The following is a 19,158-nucleotide window of genomic DNA, read 5'->3' on the forward strand; positions in this document are numbered from 1 at the left end:
CCCCTGCGCCATCTGTGATTTCCAGGTCAATTCAATTTTCACTCCGAGACCTCGTATTCCCATCGTTTTACCATAGAAGCGCACACAACACTATTTTTGCCTGTATCCCGTTCAAATGCGAGTTTCTCGATTACCAGAGTATTCTAAATCGTCGTAAAATTGTCCTGACCCTTTCGTTTCTCACATCAGAGCCTTCGATAATTGTATATTGATCGAAATATGAGAGCTGACGCCATTTTGGTTCTGGCCTGGGTTAAGTTAAAAAATTTCTTTGAAAAATCCAAATTTTGGATGTGTCAGGACAATTCTTAGATGATCACGTGTCAAAGTTTCGGACAGTTTGATCCAATACCCTTAAAAAAAAAAGTGTTGTATTCGAATCGACTCACTCGAGGGGGTTTCACTTCACCTTAAAATATATAAAATCGAGGAGAGACCATCATTGCCCCGTTATGGTGCACCTCGTGCACCGTTAATTTCACCGATCACTGAGCGACGAGCCGCGAGGAGTTAACGGCGATCGGTCGATTTTCCCGGCGTTTATCGCCCGTTAAAATCGACGATATGGGCCTCGGCTGGGATCGCCGGCGAAATTTGTCCAGCGTATGCGCATCGCAGGTGCGAACGAGAGCGCGGCGGCCTATTTGGCGCAGGTATTTGCACCAGGTGCGCATGCACGGAAAATTGCCGCCATTACGGCCCCGCATGGCGAGCGCGCAAAAACCGAATTGCTCGGAGAGGCGGACCTCGGTGACTCGTACTAACCGCCGCGTTAATGGCCGTTAAACGCCCTTTATTCCGTATTGAGACAGAGCCCAGTTAAAACCCGCGGAGTCTTAACGTACGGTTCTCTCACATTCGCGGACCCAGGAGCGAGTAGGTAATAATCGCATAAAGTGCGATTACACGTTCGAGGAATAATGAGAAATACGTAAGAAGCGGAAGTGGAGACATAGGAAAGGAAGGCGGCCATCTTGCGTTGGGTAACGCGAGTCTGGAGTTGTTTAACAGAAAAGCTGAAATGAATCCCCGAAGAAACGGATGGAAGGTATACTGCCCCGGTTAAACTTCGGACTTTAAAAGAAGGTTAAAATGGCCGCCATCTTTCTTTGCTAACGTCCTTGCTTGTTTATATAGAAAAAGGATTAGAAGTGCACGGTAAGTCAAGATGCACATCAGACACAATTTTAAGGACGGCAAATGCTTCGAGAAGTATAGCATTTATTTATTTCCGTATATCCGCGCACATAGAGTAAATGTTTGTTGCACTGCGTGCTTTGCGTGGCTAAATAAATATTGCGATAGATTTACTACATACTTGCCGTGCCCGTTTTTGACGTACGACCGAACCTTTACCGACATTTGTAATTTTTACATTCCTTAAAGCAATGTCTAAAATAATTTAAGGATCTTCATACCTTTCGGCGCGCTCTTTATCGTTCTTTAAAAAAGGCACCGTAGCTACACTGTTAAAAAAAATATTATAATTTTATAACATTTTTGTTGGAAGCTTTATTCGGACATGGTATGCCAATTTTATAACATATTTTCAAATAAAATGTATAACATATATTGTAAATTTAGTACATATGTGTAATAAATTTATAATATATGTGATAAACTTGCGTTGATAAGTACTTGATATTAAACACTGAAAAAAATCTTTTTGCAATTATCAGGGTTTCGAACCCGGAACTCACGGGAAACTAGCAAATACGTAAACTTACGTAAGCTATCATAAAATAAAAAGAAAAACTCGTCTAAAAAATCTGCAAACAATGCGTACTAAATGGCCTCCGAATATCAAATTTATAATTGTTCTCCGCAAATTCACAAGATTACGACACGCTGTCATAAAATTATAAATTTACATAGAATCTTATAATAAATGTACACTGATTCCCTAATAAGACACGAAGTTTATAATGTTACTGCAACCTTGTGTACTAAAAGTGTACGAATTTTATGTATTTTTTTAACAGTGTGCGTACACTTTGGCTGGCGTTATTCGCGAGTACGACACTGCGCTCTTTTTATGTCTCGAGCTTAAATCCTCTCGTCTATAAAATGACACTTTATGCTTCACCAATTTCTTTCTACATCTACTAGAAGAGTCAAGAATATTGCAAAAGAAGCGAGACGAGATCGCACAGCCCAAGATGGCCGACCACCTTCCTTCATTCTCGCGTCTTAGGCAACGCTCACGGAATTTCTCGCTCTGCAGTCTCACTCCAAAGTCCGCGATCGCATTGCCCCAGCTTACTACCGTGGGGATAAGTCGGGACCGAATCGCATGCCGCATGGCAACTCAGAAACGCCGCGCCCACGTCGGCGGTTCGACGGATCGGCGATAAATCGGCGATAGATCGATAGATCCCGCGCTAACGAGCCACGTTTCCATTGGAACGCGCCGACGCGCGGGAATGCCGCGATAATTGGCTGCCTCGGATTCGATGCCCTAGGTCGAAGCGGAATATCGAGCAGCACTGCTGCGAAGCGTCCAAGCCTCGACCGATCGTTTATCGACGGCCTCCCTGTACGAATTATCTCCATATCATTTCTAAATACCTCAAAATCGCCGAAGTACGAAAAAAAGACCCCTGGCAGATTCCAGATTCGATGCACCCAGTATGGAGAAAAGTTTTATAAATATTTTCCCTCTTTCGTATGTACATACGACACTTTCATATCAGTTTAAAAGAGTCCCTTTTCTCCTGCGTGCCGAGGCGCAGTTCGGAGATCCGTTTCCCCAAGATGGCGGCCTCGAGAGAGGAGTCCCGGAGACCTCCCTGGTGGAGGTGCTTCATACCTCGAGGAGCGATCCTTCCGCCGAAGATGCTCGCCGCGATACCCACTCGTGCTCCTTTCTCTCCCAGGGGGACCGCCTCGAGAGGTTAGGAAACCCCGACCGCCCACCTCGCGTCGATAATCCGACACTTCCCGTCCGGGAATCAAAGGCGCGAGCCGAACGATCGGGCCCCGCGAGTCTTTCCCTCTCGAGGGGCAGATGGCGCGCGCGCGCGGGGAAACGGTCGTACTAACCTTAAAATCTCGAAGGAGCGCAAGAAACGACCGCCTTTCCCCGCGACCCCGCCGAGGGGCGAGCGTCTTAACGGAGGTTATCTCTTCTCGGGCGTATAATCCGTCGGGAACCTTTAACTCCCAACGAGGAAGTCACGCTAGGAGCGCAGCGACGTTGCCGGGCGATAAAGAAGCATCCTCCGGGCGTCCGCCATTTTTGATTCGATACGCCGCTTCTCTCGTCTCCGCCAGCGCCGCCCACGCCGGTTTCGCCAACTGCGACCTCCGAAGGCACGCGGAAACGCGTCTTAAATCCCCTGCGAAGCACTTCGTTTGCGAGATCGAGGCTTATCCGACGTGGATAAACGCTCGGTAACCATAAATTTAAAGAGAAGCTTCGGTATTCCATACATTTTAGACATCTTCGAGGAGGTGTCGGAACCCCACCGATACGGTGTATAAAGGGAAATCGTTGCACGAACCTATATACACACTTGCGGACATGAATGCCTTCCCGCCATACATTGACAGCAGTGTGGCAATTCAGGAAGGCATTCATGTCCTCCAATGTACGTAGGATTCGTTCCAGGTATAGCAACTATGTACCACGGTATATTTTGCAATCCAGGTTCTTTCGACTCCATTTGAAGCCACACACTGATCTATATACTATCTGGATAGCTGATGCCTATTTGTTCTATACGAAAAAGACTTCGCCGAATATTGTACTAAATGGCATACTACACCTGTCGTTTACGTATAATAAATATCAAGAAGTCGAAGTAAAACTCCAGAAATCCTCTGGATTCATGCTTTCTGGGGCCCTAATTAACTGCAGAGGGACCCCCTGCGCCATCTGTGATTTCCAGGTCAATTAAATTTTCACTCCGAGACCCCGTATTCCCATCGTTTTAGCATAGAAGCGCATACAACACTTTTTTATCCTTATCCCGTTCAAATGCGAGTTTATCGATTACCAGAGTGTTCTAAATTATCGCAAAATTGTCTTGACCCTTTCGATTCTCATATCAGAGCCGTCGATAATTGTATACTGATCGAAATATGAGAGAGCTCGACGCCATTTTGGTTCTGGTCTGGGCTGAGTTAAAAAATTTTGTTAAAAAATCCAAATTTTCAATGTGTCAGGACAATTCTTAGATGATCAGGCGTGATGTGTCAAAGTTTCGGACAGTTTGGTCTAATACCCTTAAAAAAAGTGTATTCGAATCGACTGATTTGAAGGATGTTACACTTCACCTTAAGGCGCCATTTTAGGGAGCCGCAGCCACGTGACCCGGAAGTGGTTAACGTTTCCGCGGCCGCCTACGGCAGCCATAATCGGAAATCATCGACATTTCCGGCCTCGTTGCACTCGAACGGACGAGAGGTATCGGCTCGGCCCGATAGGGATCGCCTATTGGCAATCGAGGTGACGAGAGCCGATATCCCCGATGCGATCTGCCCACACGGGGGGGAGCTTGGCTGCGTCGAGAGCAGGTGAGCCACGCGCAGACGTTTAAAGAGACCGATAGGTATCGATAAGTATCTAGAAGTACCCACAAGGGCTTAAGTAGGGCGTCCCTCTTGCGCACGCGCGCGATTCGGGCCTGGATGTTCTTTTCAATCCCAGTTTAAACGCTTTTATTCAATTAACGTACATTAGCCCCGAATAGAAATTCTCATCCCTAAACTGGATTGATCTAAGTGACTTCATTATAATCGTCGATTTTTAGTTTAAACAATCGCTACTTTTAAACAATCCAGGTACAACGCAGCGCGACCGCACTGTTCGCGTTATCACGTCAGAGGTTCCGTTAATATAATTTATATATAAATATATCCCCAAGATCAGGCATGAAGGGAAGAGTCTGAAAGACTAAGCGAGGCTCGATTGAGTATTTAAAAATTTATGTTTCCGTGGTTTAACAGGGCCTTCATCTAATATCCCTTTAGACCTTAACCCCAGATCAATGGTCAAAAGCATATACTTCAATTTCGATATTAACCGATTTCATTACCATCTCCTCATCTTGAATTCTCGTATTATGCTCCAAATCCTCATGTGCGTTCACGAGACTCATATAACCTGTAAACGGATTATACGAACGGAACGAAATCACCGCTTTTCCGAACTTCAATTTCATTTCAGAAATTGAAATACCAGCGTATTCCGCAAGTTCATTACCATCTCCTCATCTTGAATTTTCGTATTATGCTCCAAATCCTCATGTGCGTTCATGAGGCTCATACAACCTATAAACGGATTATACGAACGGAACGAAATCACCGCTTTTCCGAACTTCAATCTCATTTCATAAATTGAAATTCCAGCATATTCCGCAAGTTCATTACCATCTCCTCATCTTTAATTCTCGTATTATGCTCCAAATCCTCATGTGCGTTCATGAGGCTCATATAACCTATAAACGGATTATACGAACGGAACGAAATCACCGCTTTTCCGAACTTCAATCTCATTTCATAAATTGAAATTCCAGCGTATTCCGCAAGTATCCGCATAAATACCTGAGCAGGTTTTGCGTCTTTGCTCAAATTTGGAGGTGAACGACGTCCCGATAATCGACGAAACGTGCTAAGGTAACCAACGGTGGATCGGATCAATGACGTAAGTCACCAGGTAGAAGACCCAATAAACATAAAGTAGTATAAACGAGGGGATTAAACGCGTTTATCGCGTACACGTGGGACATACGTTACCCAACAAAGTGTCGAGTTGGTGCACCGTTTACGTTCCCAGGATTCGTTAAGGTGAAGAGAAACGCCTCGAGGAACTTGATCGACGTCGGTAAAAAAGGTTATTCTAAAAACCTACGTTGCCGACGTTGGTTTTTATATCTACAGCTGTGTCGAATTATATTGGATATTGTACCAAATGGCGTACACCATATGTCGTTTTTGTACAATAATTATAAAGGACTCGAAGTAAAACTCCAGAAATCCTCTGGATTCATGGTTTCTGAGGCTCTTATTGACTGCAGAAGTACCCCCTGCGCCATCTGTGATTTCCAGGTCAATTAAATTTTCTCTCCGAGTCCTCGTATTCCCATCGTTTTAACATAGAAGCGCATAAGACACTTTCTTTGCCTTTGTCCCGTTCAAATGCGAGTTTAACGATTACCAGAGTGTTCTAAATCGTCGTAAAATTGTCCTGCCCCTTTCGTTTCTCATATCAGAGCCTTCAATAATTGTATATTGATAGAAATATGAGAGCTGACGCCATTTTGGTTCTGGCCTGGGTTAAGTTAAAAAATTTCTTTGAAAAATCCAAATTTAAAAGTGTCAGGATAATTCTTAGGTTCTCACGAGTCGTGTGTCGAAGTTTTAGACAGTTCTATCCAATACCCTTAAAGAAAAAGTGTCTTATTCGAACCGACTGATTTCAGGGGGGTTTCACTTTACCTTAAACGTCCGTACTATAAACGCATAATTACGTATACAGGTATCTAAATTTGCGAGCGGCACCGCAACGACCTACGCGGATTTATATATTATATATATATATCGTCGAGGAATTCGAACCCGATTAACGTTGCCATGGAGGACAATTTGACCGATACGAGGCAGACGAGTAAAAAAGAATTCGGGCCGGCCAGGGGAAACGGGCAGCGAATTTACCCGAGTCGAAGAGGGGGCCCAGGGGCAGTAAAATAAAATCCACTCGTCCCGCCAATGACGAGCGGAATGATCAATCGTCGCTTCGGTGAGTTTGTAGATCAAAGGATCTCTTTCTCTCTCATCCGTGGAAGGCACCTCGCGTTCGGGGCCTCTTGCGTCCCGACCGAAAACAAAATGGAGAGAATCCGCTCGGAGAGATCCATTAGGACCGATGCCAAGGAGAGGAGCCCATTAAGGAAGGAGATCATCTGGGCCTCGTTTTCTTCCTTTCTTTCCGCCGGCAAATTAACTTTTTGCCCGTCCGCATCGCCGCTTCTTCCGCGGAACACGTGGCCCTTTCCTTGCACGGCTTTACGTGCAGTCGCGACCCGACGCCGACCTCGCGCGACTCCACGGACGAACATTTTATTCTCTGGATAAAGGATACGCATCCTACCTTTTCCTTCAAACGGTTCAAACGACTGATTGCATGTCTTTGTGAAAGAAGGGAAACTTGGCTGGAATGATTTTTTTCATAAGGTACATTTTTCAAAAAACCTCGCGCGACTCCACGGACGGACATTTTATTCTCTGGATAAAGGGTACGCATCCTTCCTTTTCCTTCAAACGGCTCAAACGATTGATTGTATGTCCTTGTGAAATAAGAGAAACTTGGCCGGAATGACTTTTTTCATGAGATACTTTTCTCAAGAAACCTCGCGCGACTCCACGGACGGACATTTTATTCTCTGGATAAAGGGTACGCATCCTACCTTTTCCTTCAAACGGTTCAAACGACTGATTGCATGTCCTTATTAAAGAAGGAAAACTTGGCTGGAATGATTTTTTCATGAGGTACTTTTCGCAAAAAATCGGTGCGTACCCGCCGTTTCGTGCGTTGGAAATGAAACTTCGAAGTTAAAAAACATTATTAAATATTATGTACTCTTTAATAAAATGCCCTTGCGTCCGTTTCGTGCGTTGGAAATGAAACTTCTAGGTTAAAAAAGATTATTAGTATTATTGAATATTACTAAATATTATTAAATCTTATGTATTCTTTCACGGAATGCTCTTACGCGTATAGTACCGATTGTTTTGAACATAATTATTTTAATTTTTTTTTATTATTTTTATTTGACTTTAAACCTCAATAATTAACCAAGAGCATAACGGAGTAACCTTAATAACAACGCTAACGTAAATTGTCTCAATACTAAAACACAAAGATGAACGTAAATAGAGGTTAACTGTAAAAAAAATTTGAATGAGATACTAATAATCAGGGACAATTTTAATGTCTATTTCTCCAAGCTAGGAGCACAGTTGCTAATTGACTTCTTAGACAACAAATCGAAACTAAAGAATACAAACGAACACGTTTAAACAAACTGTGTTAATACTAAAACACAAAAATAGATGTAAATCGTTATTAGTTGTACAGGAAAGAATAAAAAGAAAAGCGTTTTACTTTCCAAATCTGGTCTCTTTTATAGCACGCGAACTTACACGCGGGTACTACCGTGCCGTAAGAAGTTTCACTTGAAACATTGAAGAGTATGGATGTTGCCATACAACAAGAACAACATGTATATCGAATGATCCCAGTCATGGGGTTAAAAAGCATAACAGAGGAGAAATGGGTGCAAAATAATTGGATAAAAGAGCAACACAATGCTTTTTTCCTCTGCTTCCTCGAAACCAGAAGGGCAGTCTCGTATCGAGACAAAGCAAAGAGGGGGATCCCTATCCTCGTGCCAAATTTAAATCTCCTTCACTTTATCGGAAGGAATTAAGGCAAAGTGCCCTCGAGTGCACTCTGCAAGCCCATCCTTATCTCAATAGGACCGAGTTGAATATTAAGGAGAGAAAAGAAACGCGTTAAGGATCGGCCAAACAAGTTCATTGGAATCGTTAACTGGAGTGAGAGTTAAATCGAATCGCCGATTCTAAAAGCTCCCCCGAAATAGCATGAAAATTAAGATCAAGATCGCGTTACGGGGTCTCGTGGAAATCGAAGGCGCTATTGAGCTCGTAAACCGAATTTAATCCAAGACCGGATCCACATCGCGGGCGCGACGCTAAACTGCGGAATTGAAATTTCTTGTAGAGGCCAATTTACACCTTCCAGCTGAAACACCCTCGTAAACATTTTCCCACTGCTTCCATTATGACAGCTTATAAATAGCATTTGTAGCATTGCCCAGCATTCTTCGGCCTCCTTGTGAACAACTCGCACTTACCGGCTCTGGAAATATGCGCCGGACGAATTCCCGACAATTCTTTACGACTCCGCCGGTATTTGTCCTCGTTGCGAAAACGGACCGACCGTTCGATATCTACCGGTGCGACAGATTTATCGAAATGGAACCGATTTTCCATCCGTCCGAATCCTTTCTGACCCAGGAGGGCTTTCGATTAACCGTTTGCGATCGGCAAATTTCTCTGATAGGAGTACAAGCTAGTCGGAGCAAATTTAGCACATGACGCGCATTTCCATGGCCCAAAAAATAATTTCCTCCATCATTTGAGGGATTAGTGACATCGTGCCGTTAGGCTGGTGGCACCGACCGCAAAGGGTTAAACCTGACGAATTTTCCGAAACCTTTTTTACCTCCTTCGAACTTTCCCCGCGATATCACGGATTAGTACCTTTCCTTCTCTTTTCTCCAGAATGCATATGTTATGGATCAATTTATCCTGACCGTACCTCTCACTTTGAAATTTTCCTTTCCAGCCGATTTACCGTGCTCGCCATTCCTCGCGTCCACTTCCAGGATTTTTCCGGACTAACTCACCTCCCGGGCTTACTTCACCCTTCGCAGTATTTCCGGCAATTCTTCCCGGAACAAGATTCGAGGGAAAAAGAAAGTAACGACTATCCCCATCACGGCGCTCTAACGAGGGCGAGTCGAGTACGCACTGACAAAAATCCATGGAAATTTACAATTTTCTTTTGTACATTACAACAATTACATTACTTACACAGGAAAACGTCAATATGGTAAAATTACAAATCAAAAAATGTATAAATACACGTAACATTGTATATTTACCGTATTAGTGCATTATTACTCGAATTAAATGTAATTTTACGTTACGGTTTACATTAACTTAACTTGGACGCTGAATGCGATATTACCGAAATAATGTAATTTTTCTGCAATTTAACGTGGCATCAAAATAACCAATGCTTGAGTGTGTAAATTGACATGGGTATTTTTATCAGTGCCCTCCAAAGTCAACGGCTCGCTAAATATACCCGCGGGAAAAAGGAACCGGACCTTATTGCATCCGGAAAAGAAGCTCGTATCGGTCATAATTTGTCCTCGGGAAATCCTCCTTGTCCGAACCGTCCTCGAATTAACCCTTTCGTTACCTTGGACGAGATATCTCGCGACCCAATACTGGCCGATTATCGCTTTTGACGAGATATCTCGCGACCCGGTAGTATCCGATCAACGCTTTTGACGAGATATCTCGCGACCCGGTAGTATCCGATCAACGCTTTTGACGAGATATCTCGCGATCCGGTAGTAGCTGTATTTATTTCTTTCTTTTAGCTATACGAATAGAATTAGTTATAAAATATATTCATCTAGAATGTCAAAATATTGGTGCTAGAAAGCTAGATTATCGTCAAACGCGTTAATCCGCTACTACCGGATCGCGAGATATCTCGTCAAACGCGTTGATCGGCCAGTATCGGGTCGCGAGATATCTCGTCAAAAGCGTTGATCGGCCAGTATCGGGTCGCGAGATATCTCGTCAAAAGCGTTAATCGGCCAGTATCGGGTCGCGAGATATCTCGTCCAAGGTAACGAAAGGGTTAAATGCAATATTACGTTACGGTTTTCATTAACTTAACTTAGATGCTGAATGCGATATTCCCGAGATAATGTAATTTCACTGCAATTTATCGTGTAATAAAAATAACCAATGATTGAGTGTGTAAATTGACATGGGTATTTTTATCAGTGCACTCCAAAGTCAACGGCTCGCTAAATATACCCGCGGGAAAAAGGAACCGGACCTTATTGCATCCGGAAAAGAAGATCGGATCGGTCATAATTCGTCCTCGGGGAATGAATCGCCGTGGTTTCGGGCGTTAGTCACGGGCGGAGATCGAGTTCCGCGAACTCTCAGGTGACTCCCACGAGCGGTATGTATACCCCCGATGGCTATATCGAGAAGTCTGATCTCACGGCAAACAACTCTAAATTTAAACGATCGTCCATCTCGAGTCGTCGATCGCGAACAGGCCCCTGCTCTTTAGGACACACCTCTCGAACTTGACCGGGTCGATCCCGATATAAGTCTTCGCATACCGAGGGGTTGCGGTCCCGCCATTCCGCGGGATCCAGCGCTGTTTTCTTGATCCCGTAAGCACCAAATTAGACTTACGAGAAATAAAAAAAAAAAATAACGATTTAACCTAACCCGGGAAATGGAACAATTATAACAGTTTTCGCTTTTTAGGGTGACATGTAAGAGTCATTCTATATATTAAAATGTTTTCTTGATCCCGCAAGCATCAAATTACACTTACGAGAAATAAAAAACGATTAAACCTAACCCGGGAAATGAAACCATTAACAGTTTTCGCTTATTAAGGTGACATGAAAAGGTTATTCAATATATTAAAATGTTTTCTTGATCCTGCAAGCGTCAAATTAGACTTACGAGAAAAAAAAAACGATTAAACCTAACCCGGGAAATGAAACCATTAGCAGTTTTCGCTTTTTAAGGTGATATGAAAGGGTCATGGTATATATTAAAATATGAAAACATTTATAAAACTTTTCTCCAAACTGGATGCACCAAATTACCCGAAACTAACACGTGATTATGGAAGCCCTAAGGAAGAACGCGATGCTCGTGAAATTTCATTTCTCCAAAGAATAATGTCCTTTTTCGTTCTTCTCCGAGATAAATATAAATTTCTTTTCGAAAAATGAAGTTTCACAAGCATCTTGTTCTTCCTTAGGATCACCATAATCTCGTGATGAAGTTTCGAATGATTCGATGCATCCAATTTGAAAAAAAATTGTATAATTATTTTGACTCTTTGGTATGCATATATGATACTTTCATATCACCTTAAAGGTTCGATGCACCTGATCATTGGACATCGTGCCAATATCTCGCTACTTAGAATCCAACAACACCGCGACGTTCTTGACAGCTAACGTGCGCGTCCACGTGGTCGGCGCGTAGAAAAAGAATCAGCCTACGAGGTAGTGGAATAAATAAAAAAATAAAAAAGGAACTCAAGGTACAGGTCCACAAAGAGTAGCTACAAAAGCTCGCAAGGTTGCAAGTTTAGGATCGCCCTTCCGCGACGCTGGAGTCCCATAGAAATTCCGCGCACGACCGACCTTACGCCTCGAGGTGTTGCGCAGGTGAATCGTCCGCCCAGGTAGAGAAAGAGAGAGAGAGAGAGAAAGACGAGGAGTCGCGCCACCTGAAAATGTCGGGGTGCCCGGAACCCCCAATGTTCCTCTGAGAAACGGCCGCCATTAAGGAGCGGTGATTTTCCCCGGGCCCGGCAAGGACGGAGATTTTCAATTTGAGTTATCTCGAGACCTGTCGTTCGCCTGAGGTAGGACTTCCTGTCCCCCGGGACAGAGTCCTTTGACTCCGTTTTCTCTCTCCCGCCATCCCCCCCCCCCCCTCTCTCTCTCGCTCTTTAAAGACTTTTCAGGAAAGATACTACCTCCAGCGACGTCCATTCTATCGCCAACCCGTGAATGAACCTTTGTCCAAGAATTGTTTGCCTCGAGTCCTCGGACGGCCCCCTCCGCTCCGGGGATATAAACTTCTCCTAAGGCTTTTCCGATAAACGTTTCCAAACAATCGATCTTGACGGCTCGTCCCCCGAGACAAGATGAGCCGCGCTTGTTTTCGGATCTCTATCATATTTACGAGATAATCCCGACTTGGGCAAGGTTGCAAGACAATCTACGCTTCCACTCGAGCAGCCACGAAATGACTTCGCGACGATCGAGTTAAGATTTCCTAAAATTTCGTCATTTTTCCTCTTTTTCTTTTTGTCGTGGAACTCTACCGCGATTCGTGTTCTAAGGTGAAGGAAATATTTCGAAGAGACAAAGGCAAAATGATCGTGGACGAGGAAAAGCGAGCATGTTTAGAAGATATGAGCATTGCCTAAACAATTGATACGGCTGGACCAAGACGGTCCCTCCGAACAGTGGACGGAACGGCACTTGGTCGAGGATCGCAGAACAGAACGCACGAATCTATTCTATATACGTCTTGTTTAACAATAAGTCAAATAACTATACCTGTGAATCTACGGAAAATGTAGACTCGTTAACAGTAGTTCCGCTTCGGTAATTTCACCTCCTACAATAAAGGAGACCTCTTTGACGCCTCTTTAGTATAAAAAAAATTTCATTAAAAAAAAAAAAGGCGAACGGATTTATAAGGCAACTCAATACAAACTAACGATAAGAAGTTAGGAAATTGAAATTTTCAGGGAACTTCGCTCAGCTTGATTAATAGAACTCCTGTATCGGAGTCTAAGATGAAACCACGATCGCAAATAGAAATTTTGAGAGAAATATGTGCGTTTATTTTCGCGCGAATTTTCAAATTTAAAAAAAAAGCGAACGGACTTATCCGACAACTCAATACAAACTAACGATAAGAAGTTAGGAAATTGAAATTTGCAAGGAAGCTTCGCTCAGCTTGATTAATAGGACTCCTGTATCGGAGTCTAAGATGAAACTACGATTGCAAATAGAAATTTTGAGAGAAATATGTGCGTTTTATGCAACGACGGGGGTCCCGCGGGCGCGTCACGTCTCAGAAACGACTTCTGTTCTGAGAAACGAGCAAGGACGACACGACGTGAATTTGTTGCGAGACACCTTCTTGCATTCGAACAAAATATTTCGGATACCTGCGCGTCTGTATCCCCGTGTCTATACTTTGACCTCGTATTCCTATTTTCCCCCACTCTTCAAACTAAACATTAAGGAGGTTAGTAGGTTATGAAATGCGTTTTAATTAAAGTGAGATTATAGGAAGAATGAAAAGATAAAATAAATATATGTTCACGGGGCTGTTTGACTATATGCTTCACGCCAATATAAGTGAAAACAAAATTGAAAACGTTTCAAAATGGCGCACTTGCGGAGGCTGAAAATGATTGACTTTTTCTAGTGTTTTTACAAATAGAATACGTGATTTAAGGGAAACAGCCAGTTTGAAATAATAGTTGATTTAAGGTGACTAAAAACTAGAAAGTATTATTCACAAACAGATGGCATGGATTTTTGACGAAAATTTTCGTTTAGAACATATCGATGCCTACAGTGCAAAAAGCATCGGAGAAGTGATTTTTGTGAACTATTTTTTTTTTAACTAAAATCTGAATTTCTTTTTCATCGAAAAACCAAGTCAACGATTCTTAAATACCGTTTCCATGATTCTAAAACCACCTCAACTTATCATTTCAGAAATGCCGCTCTCCTAGGATTACGTATCCACGCAAAAAAAAAAAAATAGATCAGAAATATGCAATCTCCACAAACCCACCATTTAGAAACACTAAAACATTTTTCCATCCAACATCATCCTTCAAACATCGGATAAAAGAGCCTTGTAAGAAAATTGTCTACATCTATCCATTCTCCTTCAAACTCATTTTGATTGAAACTCATTTCACAACCTACTAAACCCCTTGATCGTTTAAAAAAAAATAAAATAAAATAAAAAACGGCAAATATCCTGAATTGAGAAAATACAAATCTACGAGATAACTGAAGATTCTTCGGGAAATTCGTCCCCAATAAGTACAAAGGCGCTTCTCCAGGCAATCTCCTAGAGTGCTGTCAGCGTGTACAAGCATTTACACATTTTACAACCTACTAAACTCCTTGATCGTTAAAAAAAAAATAAAATAAAATAAAAAACGGCAAATATCTTGAATTGAAAAAATACAAATCTACGAAATAACGGAAGACTCTTCGGGACATTCGTCTCCAGTAAGTACAAAGGCGCTTCTCCAGGCAATCTCCTAGAGTACTATCAGCGTGTACAGACATTTACACGTTTCACAACCTACTAAACTTATCGCTCAAAAAAAAAATTAATTAATTAAAAAAAAAATGAAAACTGGCAAATGAATTGAAAAAATACAAATCTACGAGATAACCGAAGACTTCGGGACATTCGTCCCCAATAAGTACAAAGGCGCTTCTCCAGGCAATCTCCTAGAGTGCTGTCAGCGTGTACAGAATCCGTGAACACGTAAGTGGCCAGAGGGAACAAACTTGGGAAAAGTAATCACGGTGACGGGGACCTAACTCAAGGAAGAGTCGACCCCTCATTGTCTTATGCTTTACGCGCCGCTATTTACGCTTTATCTTATCCTCGCTTGCCTTCCTCCTCGAGGGAAGCGTCTTTTGTCGCCCGGTCGTTAGAAACTTCCGTCAAGGGTCGCCGCTGTACAACGGAGAAAGCGAGAGATCCTCTTGGCGAAGATGCCTATCGGGACAAAGTATCGCAAAAGATGGGCAAAAAAGGCCATCGGCCCGTAAAAGAGCGTTAAGTGTCCCGGTAGGGTATTTCCGACAAGGTCTATTTTCATTTTCGTCAACTATTATCTAGAAATGCAATCATATTTCCGTAAGTTCACAAACGAATTTATATTGTAGAAAATTCTCATCGGAGGTATTTGCATACTTACATCAAACTACCGAGAGGGTAACGAGGAGTTTTCATCAGTGCCGGAGAATTCATTATCAATTGCTATATGATTCGTTTCGTTGCAAAAAATGACTTTTCTTAACCATTACTAATTTGTCCGCGAACTTGTTGAACAACCCAATATATTTAAACAATGAACCCATAAAGTATATAATTAAATAAAATTGAAAATTTTCTGATATCGAATTCTCAAGTACTCTTATGAAACGATGTTTGTATTACATGAAATATGCACATTGATGAAAAATGCATAACATGAGATAAAATTCCGCTCTTTTGCCTTGTAAAGAACCCAGATAGACAAAGTGATGCAGAATTTGCATCAAATTTGCCTCATAAAAGATCATGAAATGAGTCATGAGGATGTTGCTTACGAGTCCTCATTTGGAACTGAAATCTAAGGTACACAACGACGAGCCAAAAACACTTAAATATGAAACAACGTTAAATACATACAATGTCTCAATGTCTGTACGCATATGTATAGCTAAATTTATCTCACACATAAATTACACTGCCGATAAACAATTGCAGCGTCTCATGTCTCATATTTGAGCCATGACGTCACAAATTTTTCTTAAAATCTATTGTGTAATATGCGTGCACACATTTCAGACATTTCATGCAGCAAATAGTCTGCAAATTGTAAATCGATTTCCCGCATAATGTGATGATCACGAATTTCTGTCTAGGAAATATCGCGACAATAATGACTTGGCACGAGAAATCCGGTGAATCTACGAAGGCCGAGATATTGTTACGTGTCCAATGAATAAAAATTGTTTGGTCGATGGTGAATAAGGGAGAATGTCGTCGCGTGATGTCAATGATAACGTGATGTTCCTTCCGGAAGAAGTAAAGGGGCACGAGGGATAACCAGAGAACACGTACGTTTCTCGTGGACCCTTTAGATCGAATTAAATCTACTCTTTAAATTATGCATTAGGTAACTCTCCAAAAGTAGATTTTATTATAAAATAAATATTATAAGATTGCCAGAAAACGACGGAACCTCTGGAACGATCTAATACATAACCTTTCGATTGAATATTCCTTAATATATGTCTTATGTCATTCCAAAGGTTCCGTCAATGTTCAACGACCTTTTTAAAGAAGTATAAATGTTAAACAATGACCTAATACATAAATCAGCGAATAGGATTGATTCGATCGAAAGGATGCAGGAAAGATGTACGCGTTCATCAGTTATTCTTCATTTCCTTTTTCTCCTCCCAAGTGTATTAGGTCATTCGCCAAAATCCTGTTCTTTCAAAAAGTGTACCAAAAAACGACAAAACATTGACCCCTCGAGAAAACGACGATCTCTTGAAACCCTCGGCAACAAACACCGAAGACTCATTGACCTCTTCCAGTTATAAACACTCGTTTGAAAATATTCCACTTGGTTTACACTCATCGCTCTGTTTTCCAGCGGTTCAAAGTCAAGCTGCCGAAAAAGAAACGAGAGTCGACACAGTTAGGCTCAGAATTATTAACGGTGGACATAACTTCTTAAAACTCGTACGAAATGGATTGGCGAAAACAGCCTCGACGAACAATTTTTTGAAATCACGATCAATGAGAGACATGAACGAACGAGATCTTTCTTTTTCGGGAACCGACGTTATCATTAATGTGAAAGTGGCGTCAGAGGTCTCATTAATGAAACTTTTCTCCAAATTAGATGTAACGAATGGTTTCAGACTTTACAATGAGAATATAGAGGATATAAGGAAAGTCCCGGCACTCATGAAATTTTTCCTACGGTTCAAAGTCAAGCTACCGAAAAAGAAACGAGAGTCGACACAGTTAGGCTAAGAATTATTAACGCTCTTTGAACATAATTTCTTAAAACTCGTACAAAATGGATTGGCGAAACCGGCCTCGACGAACAATTTTTTAAAATCACGATCAATGAGAGACATGAACGAACGAGATCTTTCTTTTTCGGGAACCGACGTTATCATTAATGTGAAAGTGGCGTCAGAGGTCTCATTAATGAAACTTTTCTCCAAATTAGATGTAACGAATCGTTTCAGACTTTACAATGAGAATATAGAGGATATAAGGAAAGTCATGAAATTTCAATTTTTGTTGAATTTGTTCATAGGTAGTTTACAATTTTTTAAATAAAATTTCATGTTTAGGACCTTCCTTATAGCCTTCGTATTCACATTGAACCGATTTGGTACACTCACTTTGGAGAAAAGTTCCATGAACGATTGACTCCTCGGATACCACTTTCACTTCCCCTCAATACACTGAACGAGGATACCAATCGTTAATATCGACATAACCTACAAATTATCGTAATAAAACAACAAGGTATGGAAGCACGTGTTACCCCACGTGGTTCGCGGAAAAGCCAACCATCAAGGAGTGTACATCTCTTTACTTCGAAAATTAATTGACATGTATTGTTAAGTAAGCCAACGAATTTAGTACAATTTTCAAGTTGATTATGGTCGTCGTAGTTTCCTATTCATTAAGAATCTCCTGTCCCTGCCGATGCAAGGGTTTTTCAGTTTCCGGTGATTATAAAAAGATAATGAAGTCCGAGGGCTAGGACATTTACCTCCAAAATAAACCTACTATTAACCCTCTAAATACGCATTTCCCCTTTCACGCCGAAACATGGAAATATTCAAACGCTACAAAGACGAAACGCTTTCCGCCGTCGTTTACATATCACTAGCCAGACATCTTTGTGGATAACCACGAACCATAATTCTTCTCCATTCCTTCCGTATTTTTATTTCCGGTACTAATCATGCCTGAACAAAAAATGATCGAAAATACGCAAATTTCGATCCTACCTGAACGTATCTCGTTTCAATATTCCTCCCTCGTGTATTTTCCATTTCAAACCCATCGAGGCATCGAGATAACGAAGAGATAAAAATGTACTCACTCTGTGCTGCAGCAGCGACGACCACGACGAAGACGGCGAGGATGCCGGTCGCGACCTCCATTTTCCGCTTTCCGTTGTCCAGATAATGTCACCAAATATCACGGTTCTCGCCGATTTGCCTTTATCTCTCGTTCGATCCAGGTCAGTCACGATCTGCGCACCTTATCGTTGTCGTTTCCTGGCGTGCGATACGGGGGGAAATCGGCCCCCGTGACGATAAGTCGTCCTCCGAAGGACTTGTCAACAACTTCGCGCGTGCTCCCTGCGACAAGTCGGCATGGGGAACCTAACCTCGCATTTTTTAAACGCGCCAATGTCGTTAATCGCCGCCTCTCGCGTACCGTTCAAATATACATTCCGCGCCGCACACGGGCCACGTGCTCGATACCAGTGTTTTCGAAGCCTACAATGGGACCGGGGCGATACCGGAAATCCAGGAGTGTCATCGGATCTTGGAGAAAGAATGGATCAGTTATTATCCTTCATCGGGCCGCAGTCCTTTCGGCTGTCCCGTTGGAAAGGACGATAACAAGGACTGTCCACGTGGGGGGCGCGGTGACCAATCTCGAAGGAACCACCGTGAAGTCGGTGCCAGCGTGCGCGCGGATTTGACCCAGGTCGCGGAACGGCGAGGACGACGCGCGTGCTGCAGCGGCCCGCGAGCGAATGAGCGGGCGCCTCCTGAGCCGCGAGCGCTTCCGAGTTCCGAGTCGCCGGTCACCCCTTCCCTTGCGCCGGGCTCGCGTTCTTTCCCCCACCACTCGCCCGCTTCCCTTATCGCGGGCCGTGCGCACCCCCCACCACTGCCCTGCAGCGCGTGCGGCCGCCCCGTCGATTACCGATTTCAATCGGTGGCGGAACGGCTGAAGGGCCAC

General features: G+C 42.8%; 1 protein-coding gene across 1 annotated transcript in view; it reads right to left on the reverse strand.

Annotated features, from left to right (window-relative positions):
• The window catches only part of LOC111673865, a gene marked incomplete at its 3' end in the record, with an annotated part of 75,855 nt that extends 56,926 nt beyond the window's left edge, over nucleotides 1-18,929 (reverse strand). The window contains exon 1 of the mRNA XM_023431716.1: nucleotides 18,284-18,929. Coding sequence (XP_023287484.1) covers nucleotides 18,284-18,344 — 61 coding nt within the window. The remainder of the gene's footprint in view (nucleotides 1-18,283) is intronic.
• Nucleotides 18,930-19,158: the final 229 nt, after the last annotated feature.

Source organism: Orussus abietinus, unplaced genomic scaffold (genome assembly GCF_000612105.2).
Source record: "Orussus abietinus isolate OABI.00-Male unplaced genomic scaffold, Oabi_2.0 scaffold91, whole genome shotgun sequence".
NCBI classification, from domain to species: Eukaryota; Metazoa; Arthropoda; class Insecta; order Hymenoptera; family Orussidae; genus Orussus; species Orussus abietinus.